The following is a 22,125-nucleotide window of genomic DNA, read 5'->3' as shown; positions in this document are numbered from 1 at the left end:
AGCAGAGTCTTTGAGGTTAAAAAAACATCTTTGCGTTTATTCTCAAATATAGGTTAGGGGAGTCAAGTTTTAGTAAGAAGGAAGGATGGAAAAACAATTTTAGCCCCCAGAGTTCTCTGTCTTTGCTGAGCCCCTGTTTATCCCCCATGTTTCACATTCATTAAGTGGGGGAATCAATATTTCAGGGCCTACTGTGTACCAGGCACTTTCATGGGCTCTGGGGGTATGTAAGTAAACAAAAAAGTTCTTCCGTTCATGGAACTTAAGAGTCTCATGGAGAGGTAAGAAAATGGAAAGTAAATGTATAGAATATTAGATAATGAAAAGCACAGTGGAGAAAAATATAGCCAGGAGGATGGTGGGTGAGGTACTGAGAAGGGCAGAGTTTGCTGTTATTTGTTGATGGGTCATGGAAGGCCTGGTCAATAAGGCAACATTTGAACCAAGAGCTGAAGGAAGCAAGAGAGCCATACAGATATCTGGGGGAAGAATGTTTCAAACAGAAATATTAAGTTCAGAAGCCCTGAAGCTGGAGTTTTTTAGTATCACCCTTGGGAAAGCCCATCAACTACCATGCCTCTTCCCCAAGAGACAGAGTTGTGTATATATCAGTGTCTCAAAAAAGTGTTTCCTCCAAACTCCCACCATAGTAATTCACCCAGTGTTTATCAATCTAAATCTCTTTTGAATCCATTCCTTCCTCTCTATTCCCATTCAGTCTCTCAGTTCAGACCCTCTTCATCTCTTCTCTGGCCTTATCCCCTCATCCATTGTCAGACATTTCTTTAAAATGTAAGCTGTCAATTTCTCGCTGAAATTTTCCCAGTGGTTTCCCATTATTACCTCCTGGCATATAATCCAAATTTCTTAATTTGCTGATAAAGCCCTTTACCTGCTAGTTGAATTTCATCTCTTACCATTCTCTGTTATTAACCCTCTGTACTTCCAGTCTTTGAATGTGAGGGTATTCTCTCTTGATTTTCTATATTTACACATACTATAACCTTGGCATAGTTTTTCTCCCCACCCTTCCAGTGCAAACTCCTATTTGTCCTTTAACACCAAACTTGAGGACCACCTCTTCTAGAACTTTACCTGACCACAATTACTTTAGGTATGCCTTTTCTATCAAGCATGCATTTATTATGATACTTATAATTCTGCATTATAATTCTTTCCATATATGTTCTCCACTAGACAGTGCATTTCTTGAGGGCATAGACTATGTATTTTCATACCTGACCTAACATATAGCCTAGTGTCTGACTTAAGTGTTCTGTCACATGAAAGAATAAACTATTCTGTTCTGTAAATTATTTTTCAGATTCGATACATTTCTCAGACTCAAGGTTTGCCAGGAGAACAGTTGTTAAATGTGGGTACTAAATCCACAAGATTTTTTTGCAAAGAAACAGATATGTCTCATTCTGGTTGGAGATTAAAGGTAATTCATTAAAAAATAGAATATTTAGAAGACTATTTTTCTAAGATGCCTCATATGCATAGATAATACCTTCTATGTCTATTTACATTTTACTACATTTCTTCCTTTTTGTGAATTTTCATTTTTGGCCCTTCTTTATTTTATTTTATTTTTTTCAATTTTTTTAGTTTTTATTTTTTGAGATGGAATTTCTCTCTCTCGCCCAGGCTGGAGTGCAGTGGTGCCATCTTGGCTCACTGCAACCTCCGCCTCCTGGGTTCAAGCAATTCGCCTGCCTCAGCCTCCCAAGTAGCTGGGACTACAGGCTCGCACCACCATGCCTGGCTAATTTTTGTATTTTTGGTAGAGGCAGGGTTTCGCCATGTTGGCCAGGCTGGTCTTGAACTCCTGACCTCAAGAGAACTGCCCGCCTCTGCCTCCCAACGTGCTAGGATTACAGGCGTGATTCACCATGCCTGGCCCCGTCCTTCTCTCTCTCTCTCTCTTTTTTTTTTTTGAGACGAAGTCTTGCTCTCTTGCCCAGGCTGGAGCGCAGTGGTGTAATCTTGGCTCACTGCAACCTCCACCTCCCAGGTTCAAGCGATTCTCCTGCCTTAGCCTCCCAAGTAGCTGGGATTACAGGTGCCTGCCACCATGCCTGGCTAATTTTTGTATTTTTAGTAGAGACAGGGTTTCACCATGTTGGCCGGGCTGGTCTTGAACTCCTGACCTTGTGATCCACCTGCCTTGGCCTCCCAAAGTGCTGGGATTACAGGTGTGAGCCACTGTGCCCAGGCCCCTTCCTTCTTTAAGAAGAAAGCCCTCTTAGAATAACTTCACTAACTCTCTAATTCAACAACATAATTATTAATTCATCTTAAATTAAAAAAAAACTTTTATGTGTATAACTACATTTGTGTTGTGTGTTTATCTTCTCAGTTCTACATTATTACACTTTATAGGACAGGGAATGAATCTAACCACTTACTACATATCCCAAATGTGCTAGGATCTTTGGGGGAATTAGTAAATCCTCAATAATTAACTTTATAAACAGTTATTATTATTATTGTATTTTTTGAGACAGAGTCTCACTCTGTTGCAAGGCTGGAGTGCAGTGGTGCGATCTCGGCTCACTGCAACCTCCGCCTCCTGGGTTCAAGTGATTCTCCTGCCTCAGCCTCCCAAGTAGCTGGGACTACAGGCGTGTGCCACCACACGCAGCTAATTTTTGTATTTTTAGTAGAGATGGGGCTTCACCATGTTGACCAGGATGGTCTCGATCTCTTGACCTCGTGATCCACCCGCCTCGGCCTCCCAAAGTGCTGGGATTACAAGCGTGAGCCACCGTGCCCGGCCTAGTTATTTTCTTTATGGGGTTTGTTACATTTGTAATATTTTTCTTGGCCTGAACCAAGCACTTCTCATTTTTTTTGCATATACTTTAAAAAATACATTTTTGATAGTGTCTCTTTTGAAATTACTATTTGCCTTAGAATATTTAATATATTAGACTAAATGTGCCAGGATTAAAGAAATTTGTAATAATATATTCTTTTTTCCCTTTGGTATATGCAATAAGACATTGGAAGAGCATGAGGCAGAGACAGGAATGAAGTCTAAAGAAGCCAGAAAATATATTTTCAACAGTCTGGATGATATAGCGCATGTGAGTACCATAGCCACATTTGTTAATCTTATATGCTTAGATGGTAGACTTGAATGCCAAGGGGCCCAAAACATGTTACTCAGTTTTTAAATGGCTACAGAGTCCATGCTGTTTTTAAGTTTTTCAAATGAAACTGATTCTATTTTCAACCTTTCAGGAACTAAATTGCATTTGTCGTTATCAGAATTTTAATTTACCTGTTCATTCTTTAGTAAAAAAGTATTTGTTTTGAAAGGAAAAATCCTAGCCAACAGATTTCCCTATATTTCATTAGAAATGGATATTTGTTTAATTTTTAAAAACTTCTTTTATGCTTTGAATCCTATTTGGTACCTCAACACATTTTGAGGATTTGTTAATATTAATTGTTCTTCTTTGTTTTAAGATAATTGTAGTTCCCTCTCCTCTCCTGTGTTGTGATTTCTGTTTTATTTTTTAACTATGGAATTTATACTACTGTCTGTGACTTATTTTTACTTGATGGCTTGAAATTTTGATTTCTTAGGTGAACACAGTGATGGATTTGGAAGGAAGTGATCTTTTGGCTGAGAAAGCTGATAGAAGAGAATTTGTTAGTCTGTTGAAGAAAATGTTGCTGATTGATGCAGATTTAAGAATTACTCCAGCTGAGACCCTGAACCATCCTTTTGTTAATATGAAACATCTTCTAGATTTCCCTCATAGCAACCAGTATGTTACTTTAAGATCTTTTAAAGTGGTTCTAAAAAAACATAAGTCTGTAGAAAATGACTGCATCAGAGAAATTACTTTTCTTGATTAAATACAAGTAACCTGAGTTAAAAGAGGCTAAGCTAACTTGACCAAGTTCACATACACCAGTAAGTGTCAGGGAACTAGAACCCAAGTCTGAATTGCAGTCCAGTGTTCCTTCTCCAAAATGCGATACTAAAAATAAGACTGAGTGGTTTTGTTTTTATTATACATGACTTTCTTACCTTCATAACCAGGCATATATAAAAGGAAATGCTAACAGTTTTCTCTTTCAAGTCACATTTCAGTTTTCCTAGACCGTAGGTTCTATCATATTTTGAGTCGTGCAACTTCCATTTTACATTTTTTTCCCCCACAACTTTTGCTTTCCTTTTTCCTCTTTTCTCCTGCATTGTGAAGAAAAAGAGGTTTTTCATGGGTCAGTAGATCATAGGTCAGTAGGGAAGAATATATACTAAAATTCCAAAGGCCTTAAATATTACAAATTCTTTGTGTTTTGTTTGTTTGTTTGTTTTGGAGACAGGGTCTTGCTCTGTCAGTTGCCCAGGCTGGAGTGCAGTGGCACAATCTTTGCTCACTACAACCTCCGCCTCACAGGCTCAAGTGCTCCTCCCACCATCTCAGCCTCCTGAGTAGCTGGGACTACAGGCATACGCCACCATGCCTGGCTAATTTTTTGTAGAGATGGGGTTTCACCATGTCGCCCAGGTTGGTCTGGAACTTCTGGGCTCAAGTGATCCACCCACCTTGGCCTCCCAAAGTGCTGGGACTACAGGTGTGAGCCACTGCACCTGGCCAAATCTTACAAATTCTTTGAACCTCAGACATATTTTGGGAGATGAAGGGAGTAAATTTAAGTGACTTAAAATAGCTTCCTTCAGTATTTAAAAAGACGAAATGAAGAAGGCATGGGAATGAATCCAATATTTATCATTGTGAGTTGTTCTTAAAATTTACATTTTTCTACAGCCCAGTTACATTTTCCCGTCAAACACTTAAAATGTCCTAATGTTTTTCATATACAGTCACTTTGAAAGTAACGTGATAGCACCTCTTTGGTACTGTTAATTTAGTGGTGTGGAGATCTAGAAATTTCGGAAAAAGTTTTTCGTGTAGGGGATTGTAAAATTATTGCATGCTAACCAAAAAATGCTTACTATGGTTTTACTGTTTTAAGAAAAACATTGCAGAATATATACTTTTAATTGCTCTGAAACTTAATCTTTTCTGGTAAGATTTCCTGTTAGAAATACTATTGGAAAGAAGCAGATTGAGTGCAAATCATAGGATTTTTTTATTTTAGGAATAATTTTTTTATTTTGTCAATGTACCTCAATTTAAAACTAAGCATTTAAAATAATACTGTAATATCTTCACTTTTTCTTTTACAGTGTAAAGTCCTGTTTTCATATTATGGATATTTGTAAGTCCCACCTAAATTCATGTGACACAAATAATCACAACAAAACTTCACTTTTAAGACCAGTTGCTTCAAGCAGTACTGCTACACTGACTGCAAATTTTACTAAAATTGGAACATTAAGAAGTCAGGTAAGAATGTATAGTAATTAATAACTTAGGGTCTTTTTTTAATGATTGCTCATTTTACTGTTGATACATACAGAAGTTGGGTGTCAGTTGTTAGAATGTACAGTGCTGTGAGGTCTTACTATACCTGTTTTTACCAAATCTCTTAAAATTTCAAGGTAATAATTGGAACATACCTACTCAAATTCATTTTTTTCCATTCCTCTCTTCATTCTCTCAATACCTTCCACCTGCCCTTCTATGCCACAACTCTACCAAAAGTAGAGGTCATTAGAATCAGTTTTTAAATTTTAATTTCGGCAGCTTGTTTTTGTTCTCATTTTCTGGACACATTTTAATAGTAGAATTATGATCTTAAGAAATGTGTTTGAATTCTATTTATACAGCATGTGTATTTCATTTAGAAGACTGCTCTGTATAATGTGCTGGTTGTTTCAGGCATTGACCACATCTGCTCATTCAGTTGTGCACCATGGAATACCTCTGCAGGCAGGAACTGCTCAGTTTGGTTGTGGTGATGCTTTTCAGCAGACATTGATTATCTGTCCCCCAGCTATTCAAGGTATTCTTTTATTTAAATTTTGCTTTGAATCTAGGCATGCTTTATTTTAAAATAAGTTTAGGAATCTGTTCATTAAATATATTGTATAATTTTTGCTGCATTTAGTGCTACATTTGAATTTAATTTAAGCTGTTCAGGCCAAGTGCGATGTTTCACGCCTGTAATCCCAGCACTTTTGGAGGCTGAGGCAGGCGGATCACTTGAGGCCGGGAGTTTGAGACCAGCCTGGCCAACATGGTGAAACCTCAGTTTTCCTAAAAATACAAAAAATTAGCTGGGTATGGTGGTGCATGCCTGTAGTCCCAGCTACTCGGGAGGCTGAAGCTGGGAAGTGGAGGTTGAAGCTGGAAAGTGGAGGTTGCGGAGAGCCGAGATTGCGCCACTGTGCTCTAGCCTGGGCGACAGAGTGAGACTCTGTCTCAAAAAAAAAAAAAAAAATTTAAGCTGTTCAATAAGCCTTTAGACCAGTGACACTCATTTCTTGACTGGAACTCCATTACAGTCATCACTAACAAAATGGGTCATATGATAATTGTATTTCCTGTAGAGTCTAGCATGATAAAATACCTTAATAGGAATGAATGAAGTTGGGAAGCTACAGGTTGGCCTATACTGGGTATCACTGTTTTAGACATTTATCTACCAATACTAAACATAAAAGTTATTTAAAATTTTGGTCAAAAGAGTTTTGTCCCAAAATATTATAGTCTTTATTGATAGGTAATAAATAATGGATTGATTTCAATTACATTAATGTCCCTTCATTAAATAAAAATAGCCAGTTAAATCCTCAAGCGGAATGGGTGACAGAATACCTTTGAAGAGGCTATACATTCTTTTTTTTTTTTTTTGAGACGGAGTTTCACTCTTGTTGCCCAGGCAGGATGCAATGGCGCGGTCTCGGCTCACTGCAACCTGCAACCTCCGCCTCCCGGGTTCAAGCAATTCTGCCTCAGCCTCCCGAGTAGCTGGGAAGTTGGGATTACAGGCATGCACCACGGAGACGGGGTTTTTCCGTGTTGGTCTTGAACTCCTGACCTCAGGTGATCCACCTGCCTCGGCCTCCCAAAGTGCTGGGATTACAGGCGTGAGCCACCGTACCTGGCTGGCTATACATTCTTTTTTTTTTTTTTTTTCCACTGGCTTATTTTATTTTATTTATTATTATTATTATACTTTAAGTTTTAGGGTACATGTGCACAATGTGCAGGTTAGTTACATATGTATACATGTGCCATGCTGGTGTGCTGCACCCATTAACTCGCCATTTAGCATTAGGTATATCTCCTAATGCTATCCCTCCCCCCTCCCCCTACCCCACAACAGTCCCCAGAGTGTGATGTTCCCCTTCCTGTGTCCATGTGTTCTCATTGTAGGAAATCTCTTAGTGGTTCCTAGAGAATCATAGCAGCAAACCTCACTACTGGAATAACTGGACTAAAACCCTACTTCCTAAGTCCTTTCCTGGGATTTTGTCCTTGCTAAGCTTTAACATCTAGTTAATGCAAGAGGTCAATTACAGATGGGGCCCTAAACCAACATGTCCAACTTAGTGGTGATACTGTACAGAGTAAATGAAAACAGTTGGTGCTAAGTCAGGACACCTGGAATCTAATTCTGTTTCTCCTGTTTGCTGTATCATTGTAGACTAGCCTGTTTACTTATTTCAGCCTTAGTAAAAGGAAATAGCCTGAATAGATAATATATTGGCCATTTCTAACTCTAATATATTTTGATTCTGAAGGAGTATTTGATTGTGTGTGTGTGTGTGTGTGTGTGTGTATGTGTCTTTTTTTGAGATAGTGTCTTGCTCTGTTGCCCAGGCTGGAGTGTGGTAGCACGATCTTGGCTCACTGCACCTCCCCCTTCTGAGTTCAGGTGATTCTCATGCCTCAGCCTCCCAAGTAGCTGGGGTTACAGGTATGCACCACCGCGCCTGGCTAAGTTTTGTATTTTTAGTATGTACAGGGTTTCACCATGTTGGCCAGGCTGGTCTCGAACTCCTGACCTCAAGTGATCTGCCTGCCTCAGCCTCTCATAGTGCTGGGATTACAGTCATTAGCCACTGCGCCCAGCCTCTGATTTTTTAATTTTAAGCATTCAAGCAACTCTAAAACTTTTTTTATTTTAATATTTACCTCAGTACCAAATAAAGAACCAAGAATATGTTTGTTGACTTGATTTGCTGGTAATAAGAGATGTGAAAACAGGTCAGATCTGTAGTTACTGTTGTTCTATCGGGGTAGCTTTATTTTATATATTGGATTTTCAAGTAATGTATCATTGGGAGAAGGATTTATATCATAGAAAGTATAATAAAAGGGCAACTTAGATGGTTGATTCTGAAGGTGAAATTGTGGCCCAATGGCCACAGTGGTGGTCTGTGAGTATCTGTAACAGTGACATTTTTATTACTTTCCGGTAATAAAAATGCCCACATCATTGTAGTGTTAGGAATAATAGATGCTAACAATATAATGCTGTTGTGTTTTTCAGTTTTTTCCCGCAAGTGTTTATTATAGGAATTTCAAACATACAGAAAAATTGAAAGAATAATATGTTTTCTACCCTAGATTCAACAGGTGTTACTATTTTACCATATTTGCATTATCAGTCTACCTACCTACCTACAGTGCACATACATATACTATTTGAAATTAAATGGTAGATTTTATGACACTACTTCTAAATACTTCAGCGTGCAAGATTGCTTTTTAATCAGTTATCACTTGTGTTATCTTGACAAATGTATTTTCACTTAAATTTATAATCTATACTAACAAATAGGTTATTTGGTTCTAGTAATCCCTACCATATACCAAAATCAGTTTGAGGGTCACCACTTATACTGTGGTATATTTCACGAAGATTTGGAATAGCAGATTTTTTTTCAGAGCCTAGCTTCTTTGGCAAAAACTTAAAGAGACTTCTGAGATACATTTCTAAACAGCATTGAGCATAATTCTTAAAACATTTCAGTGAGGTTAGAAAAATCTTTTATCTTTTATATGGCTTATAATTGATGAAAAGTTAGAAAACTTTCTGTACATAAAGTAACAACTATATCAGTGGTTTATAATATGGGATAATCGAAGGAAAAGAATTACTGTCACAGACTCATTAACCCACTAAATGTCATGAACAGCACTTTTGAATTAGAATTACTAGTGAGAAGAAGCACAATATGTTTTAGCTTTTATAACAGGTGCAGTTGCAGCAACAGGCCAGGCAGGCTCTGTAAATATGTTGTTTCTCATCTTAGTAGAGTGTCTGCCTTAGAAATGAAAGCACTCCCTCTAATCAGTCTTAGTATCTAACGGGTAGATATTAGGTAGAAATTGTAATGTAGAAAATTTCAGCACTGGGCTTCTTGCCCCTCCCCTTCATTTACCCTTTCCCTTCAGAATGTGCCAATCCATTTACAAGAAACATTTTAAAATAATTATTGGACAGCTATTGGGGATAGTAATTATGGTACCATTGTGGTTTGTATTTTAAAATAAACTTTATCCGTTTGACTTAAAAATTTTACTTTGGAGCTGTCATGTTTAAGTAATGCATTTAATATATTTTAGATATTATAATATGTAGGTATATGTATATAAATACTATATCCATAAGACTGTGCTTATTTTAAAAAGTCAGTTTATTTTTAAAAATCAGCTAAGCTTTTATTTAACATATCTGAGTGTTTTATATATTAAACAAGCTTTTAAAATTATTTAGTGACCTGAAAAGTTAGGTATTCATCCCCTCTAGACGACAACTACTATATTAGAGTAAAATGTATTCCAGCAAAATTCTCTTCTGTTATACTAAAATAATATTCATAAGCTTTTTACGCCTTGTTTTCCACGTATTAAAGCAAATATAATCAAATATAAAGTTTCAGCTAACCTAGTAACTAACTATACAAAAATTAAGATCTTATCCCACTGTTGAATCTGATAAAAAATTAGATCTCCTGTGGAGAGGGTATATAGGAGAATTCTTCTCATCTTAAGGCATTGCTTGTGGAGAGAATTTACAGGCAATAAGATTTTTGTTCAGATTTGGAAATTTGCTCTCTCTGTTCATCCTTGTCAAAGTGAAGAGATTTTTTTTTTTTTTTCCTTGAAGAGATTGTCTATATATTGCAATATATCTGCACTGCCTGGGTGTGCTTATATTCCATGTCTTGGAGAATTGGATGATCAAGACAGGCTTTTTAGCAGGAGTAAGAAGATTTTATTAAACTTGACTCATACCTGGCTCTTTAGGTGGAGCACAGAGAGTAGACTACCCTGGTAGTAAGGTAACAGTCTCAGTGAAGCAAATAAACAGGCTGAAATGGACATTCTCTTTAGGATTAACACTTACATCTGTGAAATAGAAAATTTGAGGTTGTTTTACAATAGAGAAAGAAAACAATTCTAGTATTTTTCTCTTAGGCCTGAAGAAAAACACTCAACATCACATTTATCCCCAAATTGATTATATTATATTTAAATAATTTGCAAGCCCATGTTGAAAGTAACTGCTACAATAAACTGGAATTATGAAGTGCTGAAATTATTTTCATTAATGTACTTTCTGATCTTCGGGGATGTCCCTAAAATCTTGTCAAAACTTTTAAGTTAGAATGTGATACCACTTTGCTCTGTCAGAGTTCAATATTATAAGACTTAATATTTGCAAGGTGTTTTGCAGTGAATCAAACAGCTATATTAACATTATAGTAACATTAACAGGATCAACATGTCTGGTAATCCTGCTTTCTAATTTTCCTAGTGGGCAAGCAAAATGGTAGCATGTTTGTTCTGGAGTTTCAGCTCTCTGCTAAGAATACGAGTCAATTAAGCCACATTGCCGAAACCTTAGTTTTATCATCAAATTGGTAAATAGGTTAGTTTTGCCTTTCCTTTGGAGGTTGAAATGAGTGTGCCATCCCTGAATTTTCATCCATTATGTGAACCATTATGTCCATTAAATTATGAAGTTGTGATGTATTTCTGTTTTGGTGACAGGAGCATAAGATTCTATCACAGTTTTAAAGAAGAAGATACTAAGCATAGCTAAAAGTTTGTATGAAAAGAAGAACCTTCATCTGCTAGGTTGTCAGCATACTAAGTCAGATTCTTCTTTCCATGTTCTTTACCATGGTGACTGAACTATTTAAAAAGGAAAATAAAGCTTCAATAGCAAACTTCGGAGATGAGAAGTTTCAAGAAAATTAAATCATTCAACTTTGTAGTATGCATTTTGAAACAGAAAGGGGAGCTTTATAATAATTTTTGGAATGATGTATATCACAAAGTAGACAAGAAGTACCTCATTTTCCTACTAGATTGCTCTGTTAGAGTTATGAAAATTTTACGCAGAGAATGGTATAACTCCACAATCAAGGCTGGGTGTGGTGGGTCATGCCTGTGATACCAGAAATTTGGGAGGCCAAGGTAGGAGGATCTCTTGAGTCCAGGAGTGCAAGACCAGCCTGGGCAACATAGACCCTGTCCCTACCAAAAATTAGAGATTAGCTGGGCATGGTATATGCCTGTGGTCCCAGCTGCTCAAGAGGTTGAGGTGGGAGGATCCACTTGAGTCCAGCAGGTTGAGGCCACAGTATGGATCATGCCATTGTGCTCCAGTCTGGGCAACAGAGCGAGGCCCTGTCTCAAAAAAAAAAAAAATCTGTCAGAATCTAAGCAATTCTTGACATTTAAAATACTTGTATAAGTTAAATAAGAGGAAGATTTTTTCTTTTATTTGATAACTGTTCTGTTTCACAGGTATTCCTGCAACACATGGTAAACCCACCGGTTATTCAATAAGGGTAGATAATACAGTTCCACTTGTAACTCAGGCCCCAGCTGTGCAGCCACTACAGATCCGACCAGGAGTTCTTTCTCAGGTTGGTAATAATTCATTCTTTGCCATATATCAGCTTGTGCTTTTGGGAAATAATGAAAATGACCTGGATAGGGATTTAATCCATTTTGTAGGTTATGAACTTTAATGTTTATAATTGTTAGCTGTTACTTTTAGATAGTTTTGAGTTTAAGATTTGGTAAAGTTCAATTACTTATAACTTGTTATTTTCTATTGTTTTCCTTTGCTGCAAGCAGACGTGGTCTGGTAGAACACAACAGATGCTGGTGCCTGCCTGGCAACAGGTGACACCCCTGGCTCCTGCTACTACTACACTAACTTCTGAGAGTATGGCTGGTTCACACAGGCTTGGAGACTGGGGGTAAGCTGAAAACAAAAGTACTTTGTGAATAGTTTGCAGACTAGATCTTGATTAAAGAAAGCTCTTGATTAAAAACATTGTTCTGAACTTCTCCCTAGGAAGATGATTTCATGCAGCAATCATTATAACTCAGTGATGCCGCAGCCTCTCCTGACCAATCAGATAACTTTATCTGCCCCTCAGCCAGTTAGTGTGGGGATTGCACATGTTGTCTGGCCTCAGCCTGCCACTACCAAGAAAAATAAACAGTGCCAGAACAGGTTGGTATTGGTGCTTTAGCTTTCCTCTGCATTTTGAGAATCTTTAAAATGAATTTTGCATGTACACTAAAGGGTCACTCTGTTGTATTCAAAATGACCTCTTTTATAGCTTTATTACAAACACTAAGCCAGCTCCCTTCTCAATTTCTCAGAGGTATTTTGGTAAAACTAATGGGATGGGAGCCAGGAAGAGAGGAAATAAATGCTTTCAGTTGGTAAGATTGTCTTTATTGCCCTTTTGATTTATTATCTACCCGTAATGTAGCAATTGTGGACATTCAGATAGCACATTTACCAAAAAGTGACTATTTAAATGTATGTAAATGCAGTCTACATGGATATTTCTAGAGCTATTTTATATTTCACAAAAACTCAAGATCTGTTAGTGTGTTATATTCATGAACTCGAACAAGTGAAGGTTCTCATTTTTTGGTTTAACAAGATACCTTAGACAATTGATTATACATATTTTGATTATAGAAATTATAAATTATTCCTTTGGTTGCAGGAGTAATTCATTACAGAATACCAATATCCCACATTCAGCATTTATTTCTTCAAAGATAATTAATGGGAAAGATGTCGAGGAAGTAAGTTGTATAGAAACACAGGACAATCAGAACTCAGAAGGAGAGGCAAGAAATTGCTGTGAAACATCTATCAGACAGGACTCTGATTCATCAGTTTCAGACAAACAGCGGCAAACCATCATTATTGCTGACTCCCCGAGTCCTGCAGTGAGTGTCATCACTATCAGCAGTGACACTGATGAGGAAGAGACTTCCCAGAGACATTCACTCAGAGAGTAAGTGCCAAATGCTGCATCCTCAAAGGATATAGATGGCATCCTTTGGTGTGCCGAAAAACAACTTTCTGTGACTTATTTCTTGTTTGTCAATGTCCTTTGGAGTAAAACCTTTAAATTAGATAACCCAGTTCTAGACAGGGAACTTTCTAAATAGCATTTAGCACGATTATTAATAGCATTTTCCCTGTATTTGTAAGCTTTAACTTTTTGTCCATGTAGGTCATTCTTAACAGTTTCATATCCTTAATTAAAGAATATAAATTTTGGCTATTTGGAGAGTATCTTCTTGTATTTGACTCATGTTTTCCCCTTTTCTCTTCCACTAGATGTAAAGGTAGTCTAGATTGTGAAGCTTGCCAGAGCACTTTGAATATTGATCGGATGTGTTCATTAAGTAGTCCTGATAGTACTCTGAGTACCAGCTCCTCAGGGCAGTCCAGCCCATCCCCCTGCAAGAGACCGAATAGGTAAAAGAATCTCAATAGTAGTGTGTAATAAATAGTAAGTCTACTAAAAAGCCTACGATTTCTTTCTGTTGTTTAAATTAATAAGTACCTGCCAATTTACCACAGTGACTTCTATCTTGAACACAAATTTTTGAACTAGATCAGTTTTTATAAACACAGGTTTGTTTGTTTGTTTGTTTGTTTTTGAGACAGGGTCTTGCTTTGTTGCCCAGGCTGGAATGCAGTGGCATGATCTCGGCTCACAGCAACCTCTGCCTCCCAGGCTCAAGCAATCCTCTTGCCTTAGCCTCTTGAGTAGCTGGGACCACAGGTGCACGCAGCGATGCCCAGCTAATTTTTAAGTTTTTTTGTAGAGATGGGATCTTGCCCTGTTGCGCAGGCTGGTCTTGAACTCCTGGGCTCAACCAGTGCTCCCACCTTGGCCTCCCAAAGTGCTGGGATTACAGGTGTGAGCCACCGTACCTAACTGAATAATCTTTTTTTGCTGGGAGGCGGGTGGGACGAGATGAAGTGTGGCTCTGTCACCCAGGCTGGAGTGCAATGGTGTGATCTTGGCTCACCGCAGCCTCTGCCTCTCCAGGTTCAAGTGATTCTCCTGCCTCAGCCTCCCATGTAGCTGGGACTACAGGAACCTGCCACCGCACCTGGCTAATTTTTTGTATTTTTAGTAGAGATGGGGTTTCGCCAGGCCATGCTGGTCTTGAACTCCTTACCTCAGGTGATCTGCCTGCCTCAGCCTCCCAAAATGCTAGGATTACAGGCGTGAGCCACCACATCCGGCCAAATAATCTATTTTTGAAAGGGTAAAAAAGCCACATTCTTAATTTCAGCCCCACAGACTACTATTGTAACTTAAATTTGGAATAAAAACATATACTTTAGCAAAATTAAAAAGGAGTGTTTTGCATAATGAAGTACTCACTGGCCCACTGTCTACAAGACATCCACTATGATTTTTTTCTCCCACTGGTGACTGATTTGCATGGTTTTATCCATATTAACCTGGCTTACCCGTCCTTTGGCCAGCGACACGTACCACTGCTAAGATAGTAAGCTTGTCCTAAGCAGAATGATTTACTAACGCATTGAGAGATAAGCCACAGTCTAGGCACAGTGGCCGACACTTGTAATCCCAGCACTTTGGGAGGCCAAGGCAGGAGGATCACTTGAGGCCAAGAGTTCGAGACCAGCCTGGACAACATAGTGAGACCCCGCCTCTACCAAAAATTAAAAAAAAAAAGCAGGATGTGGTGGCACTCAGGAGGCTGAGGAGGGAGGATTATTTGAGCCCTGTAATTTGAGGCTGCAGTGAGCTATGATCACACCACTGCACTATAGCCTGGGCAACAGAGTGAGACCCTATCTCTTAGAAAGGAACGAAGGAGGGGAAGGAAAGAAAGAAATAAAATCTTATTTTAGTGGCAACAAACATTTGAAAAATTTTAAGTTTTAATTTTACACGTCTTTTTCCTTAGTCAGGAAATATGATATTGCATACTTATAGCCAAAGTTCTATGGAAAATATAAAGAAATTTTAATGTATCTTCTTAAAAGTTGCTTATAATATGGTTTGAAGATTGATAATGTACATAACTATACATTCACATGTAAAATATGTATAAACAAATATACATATAAGATATATAAATAAAAATATGTATAAAAAGGGATGCTTCAAATTCGTAAGTAAGTATGGAATGAGTGGTTGAAACAGACAATAAATGCTGTAGAAATCCCAAGGAGAGAGAGTGTCAGGGCCCAAGAGTGTCAGGAAGAGATGAGAAATATGGGGCTCTGTCTGGGCCTTCAGAGGTGTGGGGATACCTTTCAGATAACTGGTTAGGTACAAGGACCCAAATTACCAGGAGAGGCACATATCCTGACGTTAGAATTTAATTTGAAATATCCAAGTCACATGCATATATGTTTGTATATTTCATTTAAATTATCCAGAGCAGTACCTCTTTTGTCATGTCTTGATGAAATTATCTGGAATTTATAAAGAGGAATTTTATGAGCTGCTACTAAGGATCAAATGGGAAGGGAAAGAAGAAAAAAAAATGCCAAAATGATGTTCCTGAAATGGAACAGAATTAGGTTTAGCAGTTGGAACAGAGAATTAATTTAAGGGTCTAGAAATTTTATGAAAAGGTGCTATTGGACAAGGAAAAAGGTGTAATTATGTATAAAATAACTGAATAATGTTCTCATCAGTTCACTGGAGCCTGAATATTACTTAACATTAGATTTAATGTTGGAAAAAAATATCACTTATAAAAAATGCTTTCTTTTTGTAGTATGTCAGATGAAGAGCAAGAAAGTGGTTGTGATACGGTGGATGGCTCTCCGACATCCGACTCTTCCGGGCGTGACAGTCCATTTGCAGAGAGCACTTTTGTGGAGGACACTCATGAAAACACAGAATTGGTATCCTCTGCCGACACAGAAACCAAGCCAGCTGTCTGTTCTGTTGTGGTGCCACCAGTAGAACTAGAAAATGGCTTAAATGCCGATGAGCATATGGCAAACACAGGTAAGTTGAGTCCTCCCATTTCTCTGGTTGTCCTTTAAATACGGTCTTAATTTAGGAACATCTGAGAATGGAGTTGCCAAAGTCATCTCTGAATTTTGACTTGACCCTGCCTTATGTATTGTACAGAGCAAATCTTCTAATATTATCCAGTGCTGGAAACCATGACCTCTCCTTTGATTTTATTTAATTTTAAGGCTCTCAAATCACTATTGTGTAAAATATCTGAAGACTTTGCTAATTTTTTATTTGAAAAGGAAAAAGCATAAACTCTTTAATATTTTATTCGTCGCCAGATTCTATATGCCAGCCATTAATAAAAGGACGATCTGCCCCTGGAAGATTAAACCAGCCTTCTGCAGTGGGTACTCGTCAGCAAAAATTGACATCAGCATTCCAGCAGCAGCATTTGAACTTCAGTCAGGTATGTTCATTTGTGGATATGTAGGAGTCTGTGGGATTCAGATTTAGCAGTTGTTTTTCACGTGGAGGAGAAAGCTTCTGAAACTGTATGTAGTGTTAATGAATTTTTCCCTTCTCATTATCCCAGGTGGCTAAAGAGTAACTGGCTTAATAATAGGATAATTAAGCAAATTATCCATAGAACTTGTAGCCTTCTTCAGAAAGATTAAGTCCTTAGGTTCTCTTACATAATATTAACAGAGTGTGTCTGTTATCTCAGAACATCATTAACCTTCCTGAATACTTTCCATCTTATTCAACACTATATTTGGCAGTTGTATTTCAGTTGGGAAAAGAAAAGTTCACAGATCCCGGAGTTGGACGGGGATTCAAATCTTGGTTTTGCCATGTACTATATATATATATATTACCTTGGCCAGGTCTCTTCAACAAATCTGATTTGGAGCACAGTTAATGGGAATAGTAATTATATCATGGGTTGTTTTAGAAGTAAATAACATTGTGTATGTAAATGTTAGCTGTATATATAATAAGTGCTCCACAAATGGTAGCTGTTAGTAGTGATGGGGATAGTAATAGGTAGTACTAGCAGCAGTAATAGCGGTGTTTATATTATAATAATATGTAGTAATAAATACTAAAATGTTAATACTAATATATATGGAATTGATATTTTTCTCTCCTCTAGTTATTCTAAGTTAGTTCTGAGAGATCCACTATGAGTTATCAGTCACAAAGGGTATATTGTAATTTCCCTTTATTTCTTTCCTCTTATCTTTTAAGATATATTATTCGGTCATTTTTTTTTTTCTTTGTGGATAGGTTCAGCACTTTGGATCTGGGCATCAAGAGTGGAATGGAAACTTTGGGCATAGAAGACAGCAAGCTTATATTCCTACTAGTGTTACCAGTAATCCATTCACTCTTTCTCATGGAAGTCCCAATCACACAGCAGTGCATGCCCACCTGGCTGGAAATACACACCTCGGAGGACAGCCTACTCTACTTCCATACCCATCATCAGCCACCCTCAGTAGTGCTGCACCAGTGGCCCACCTGTTAGCCTCTCCATGTACCTCAAGACCTATGTTACAGCATCCAACTTATAATATCTCCCATCCCAGTGGCATAGTTCACCAAGTCCCAGTGGGCTTAAATCCCCGTCTGTTACCGTCCCCAACCATTCATCAGACTCAGTACAAACCAATCTTCCCACCACATTCTTACATTGCAGCATCACCTGCATATACTGGATTTCCACTGAGTCCAACAAAACTCAGCCAGTATCCATATATGTGAAAAACAGTATATTGGGGAAGCTCAATGATACAAACATTTGATTAAAAATAAAAACATGGTATTTAATAAATATTAGCCATGGCACAAGAAAATTATTTTTGAATCATGTAGACTTGGGTGCAATTTAAACAACTTTGAGCTTTAAAAACTCACTTTTGATGTGTTTTGCACATTTGGTATAACTTGTCTTTGGTCATGTTATCTTCTTATGTAGTAACTCTAGACAGGTGACTTATGGGAGCAGAAGTCCAGTTTTGCTCCTGCTATTTTTTATAAATTGCCTTCTAACTAGTGCAAGACACGTCTACATTTGGGAAGCCATTCTGTGTACAGACTTAGAGCAACAGATGCACATATGTCAGAATTACAGCATACAAGTGAATTGTATTATCCGTGTCTTAGTGTATAAATGTTGGGTCACTTACCTAAGAAATTGAGCTATTGTTCTTTACATTTGCATGTGTCTTTTGCATGGGCAAAATGTTGCCTAGACTTTGCTCTTAAATGTTGTTCTAATAATCTCAGCTGCATTGTAAACCGTTCCTACACATAGTGCCTTAAATATTTGAGGTTGTTAATGTTATTACCTATATATAAATGTTGAGGACTGCAGCACTTAAAATTCAGATCTACTATTTAGTTTCCTTTTGATAGCGTAATGTTCATTTTTGGTTTTGTGTGGTATGATTTCAGGTAGTAGCTGTTTTTTTCCTTATTAAGAGGGCAGCATGTTTGCTATAGCTGAATTCTGCTGTCTGATTTTTCAGAATGATCTAGCTTCAAGAAAAGCAGTTAGTAGTGCTTAAGAAAAATTGGTTCAGTATCTAATGGATAGTTGATAACTGTCACAGCACAGCATTTTATATACTGTTAAGTGAAACTGCAATACAATCTAAGTTTATTTTGAGAGTGTTTGCTGTATAATTGGACTTAATAAAATGTTTAGAGGTACAGTAGGCATGACTTTGGGTAGATAATAAAATGCAAAATGCTCATTGATTCATGATGTGGTTTTATCTTAGCTTGGGCAAACCATGCAGTATTTAATAAATAGTAGCAGAACTTTTACTATTGAAGCTTGAAAAGATGTGAGTTCTTTGTGTGCAATTTTTGATTTATGCATGTGAGAGGGTTTTTTTTTAAGTATTTTTACATTGCAGTACTTGTTTTGCTTGTTGGTGATGTTTGCTTATTTAATACATTCCGTCAGGGACAGAAATTACATGCTTTTTTTTCTTTCTAGGAAGTGTGTTGAGTTCCCCCCCTCCCCAACATTTTTTTCTTTTTTGGGTGGTGGTGATGGTAGTGGTTATGTCTGTTTGAATGAAGTTGCTTTTACAGCACCAAAGACTTAATCATCCATTTCCTATATAAAGGTAGCTACTTTTTGCATAGACCTCAAGTATATCGTAGTGTAAAGGTGGAATTTAAGGAAAGGTATTAAATTGAGGCTGTGTTTTAGCTTACAGGCAAGTAATAAATTGTATCATTTATCTTGAATGTATCATAGATAAGCTGCTATATAACGATTGCCACTTCAGATAGCTGTGAAATTAGGTGATTAACTAGTTGTTATTTAGCCTTCTAATTTCTGTATAAGTCTAATTACATGAATAGAAATTGGGGTTTTGATTTTTTACTTTGCTTTTCTGTTTGGAGTGTCATTGTAACTACTGTATTGTAAATGGTGGAAAATAATTGCATTTGTTATTTTGGGGTGTGTTATTTGCATCAGTATTTTATCTCTATTAATGTTTGTGCTCATCACTGCATATTAAAAAAACTTGGATGTATCAATGTAACTTAATTTTTTGTTTTCATACTGGCATTGTAGACACTTGAGAAAGCTGTATCTTGCAGGCTTGACTTAACTTTTTTCCTTAAAAATCTGGAATATAATCTTAGAGCATTTACTGGAATAAACAGTACAAAGCATTTGAGTGTAAAACTCGATGTTTTGGATTTACAGCGTTTCTTTGATAAATGAATTGTATACCACTAGTACAGCTCTAGTACAGCGTTCACAATAAGCTAATAATGGATAAGTTTTCTTTACTCCATTAACACAAGCAGTGTTTTATTTAATAATCATCAATGAAATAAATGTGCCTGAAATTGATTTTAAAAATTACAGTATTAGATCATAAAGTAAAAACCAGCAGTACATTTTTAGTCACACTGAAAATGAAGGACTTAATTTTCCCCACAAGTTTCAGTGTTTTTAGTAATTAATTCTATGCATTTTATACAAATAGAAATATATATATATATAAAAACTTACGTGTTTAAAAAGGAATAGCCTAAGATTAATTTAAAAGATTATTTACAGATGACACATTTATGGAGTCACTATTTAAGTAAATTCGCTGCCCTCCACAGCCTTCTAATTTTATTTATATGTTCCAGCAGATTATTAGGATCTGCTCACTTCTTAGGAAAGAATCAATGCTGGCAACACATTGTTTCAGAAACACCAAGTGCAAAGGATTGATTGTATCACAACAGGTACAAAACCGACAGAGTTTTCTTTTTGTTTAGGGCCATGTTTACTACCCTGAAATGTTGTATTTTTTGTCTTTAATTTCCAAGACTTAAAGCAGTCTTGTTAAATTGACATAAATGGTAAACTTCAACATTTTCATAATACAGTATTAATGTTTGATAAAGGTATATCCCAGTTAACTACACTGCTTTTTAATTGCAATCATGGGCATTTTAATGTATTTTAAAATAAATTTCAAAATTCTGCTAAATTCTTAATTTAGCATATTGACAAAGTAATCTGGATTTATACCTTTTAAAAACCATTTTGACCAGTTTTCTTCGGTTTTAATGCTTTCTTAAATAAAACACTGCATGATTTCCAAGTTGCATATTTGCATACTATTTTAATTTGCAAAGTGTTTTTTTAATCAAATATCCTGATATTTAGTTGTTTTTTTTCCCTCCAGGGTGTTTAATTAAATATGTTACTGTATTAGCAAAACATTTTCATTTTTAAAATCTGCTAATTTTAAACTTGGACTGTGTTAAGTAAAAGTTAAATCATACACTGCAAGGTGTAGGAAGATTTGTTTTAATGAATCCAATGATACAGATTTGATTACTAAGTTTGAACTGTTAATTGTTTAACAATTTTAGACTTGTGGCTTTCTTTCTTTGGTTTATTTGTTTTTGCTTTTACTCCTATGCTACACTAGTTTGCCATGTAGCAATTGCACTGTGCAATATTACAATAAGGACTGGGAAAATTTTATGGATGTAATGTCTATTACGGTTTGCGATAGTATTTCTCTCTAGTTCTCAGTGATTTAAATGTGACCAAGCCTTCTGTACTTTGTCACAAAAAGCGGGTTTTCCAGGTGACTATTTTGGTGAGTGTCAAAATAAGAATTTATGGTGTATTACTGTCGATTCACTTTGAATTAAAATATATATATTGCAGCAAACAGCTTGTTGACTTTTTTTCCACCCCAATACTCCTTGCGGGGTAGGGAAGGGAGAGGTTAACAATATTGAGTATCTATTAATAACTTACATCATCTTATTTAACTCTCAAAGCCACCTTGTGAGATAGGTATTATTATCTTTGTTACACAAATGAGGGCATAGCTGCAGAATGTTTAGGGAACTTGCACAAAGTCACATTGTCAATGAGTTGGAATCTGAGATACACACCAGGATATCAAACCATAACTAATCTACTTTCTATCAGTTCTTTTAAAACCGAAGTCTGAGGCAGTGTGCCCAGAGTACCTGCAACCATAAGATGACCCTGTCCCATTTTCCTTCAATATTAAGTTTCCGCAAATATTTTTTGAGAGAAATAATTTCTGTTCAATATGTGTGGATGAAGAATAGGGAATTCACATGTATCTTTAATATTTAAAACATATGACTTCAAAAGAATGTGATTGTAGTAGGTCAACTTACGTCCTAAAATACCAACACCTCATAATTCAAGGATCTAACTTTCAAGGAACCTCAGTTGGAAAGTTTCTAGGGGAGCACTCCCCCAGAACACATTAGTGAGAGTACGTATTTTCAATTTCCGCCTTCCCCTATCAATGTTTAATTGAAGTATAACATACATGCATTCTTTGGTATCTGGCTATTTTTTGTTAAACATTTAATTTATAAGATACATCCATGTTGTGTGTAGTTCATTTATACTC

General features: G+C 36.8%; 1 protein-coding gene across 2 annotated transcripts in view; it reads left to right on the top strand.

Annotated features, from left to right (window-relative positions):
- Positions 1-21,399, top strand: part of HIPK3 (homeodomain interacting protein kinase 3) — a 100,320-nt gene extending 78,921 nt beyond the window's left edge. For both annotated transcript variants that reach the window (XM_054438204.2, XM_054438203.2), the window contains exons 4-16: positions 1,325-1,444; positions 3,006-3,092; positions 3,598-3,782; positions 5,216-5,375; positions 5,811-5,934; positions 11,703-11,824; positions 12,039-12,163; positions 12,262-12,423; positions 12,932-13,228; positions 13,558-13,698; positions 15,996-16,231; positions 16,525-16,652; positions 17,474-21,399. In XM_054438204.2, coding sequence (XP_054294179.2) covers positions 1,325-1,444; positions 3,006-3,092; positions 3,598-3,782; positions 5,216-5,375; positions 5,811-5,934; positions 11,703-11,824; positions 12,039-12,163; positions 12,262-12,423; positions 12,932-13,228; positions 13,558-13,698; positions 15,996-16,231; positions 16,525-16,652; positions 17,474-17,950 — 2,364 coding nt within the window. In that variant the 3' untranslated portion in view covers positions 17,951-21,399. The remainder of the gene's footprint in view (positions 1-1,324; positions 1,445-3,005; positions 3,093-3,597; positions 3,783-5,215; positions 5,376-5,810; positions 5,935-11,702; positions 11,825-12,038; positions 12,164-12,261; positions 12,424-12,931; positions 13,229-13,557; positions 13,699-15,995; positions 16,232-16,524; positions 16,653-17,473) is intronic.
- Positions 21,400-22,125: the final 726 nt, after the last annotated feature.

The sequence above is a fragment of the Pongo pygmaeus genome, chromosome 9, assembly GCF_028885625.2.
Source record: "Pongo pygmaeus isolate AG05252 chromosome 9, NHGRI_mPonPyg2-v2.0_pri, whole genome shotgun sequence".
Taxonomy (NCBI): Eukaryota; Metazoa; Chordata; class Mammalia; order Primates; family Hominidae; genus Pongo; species Pongo pygmaeus.
This window is presented reverse-complemented; position numbering and strand designations above follow the sequence as displayed.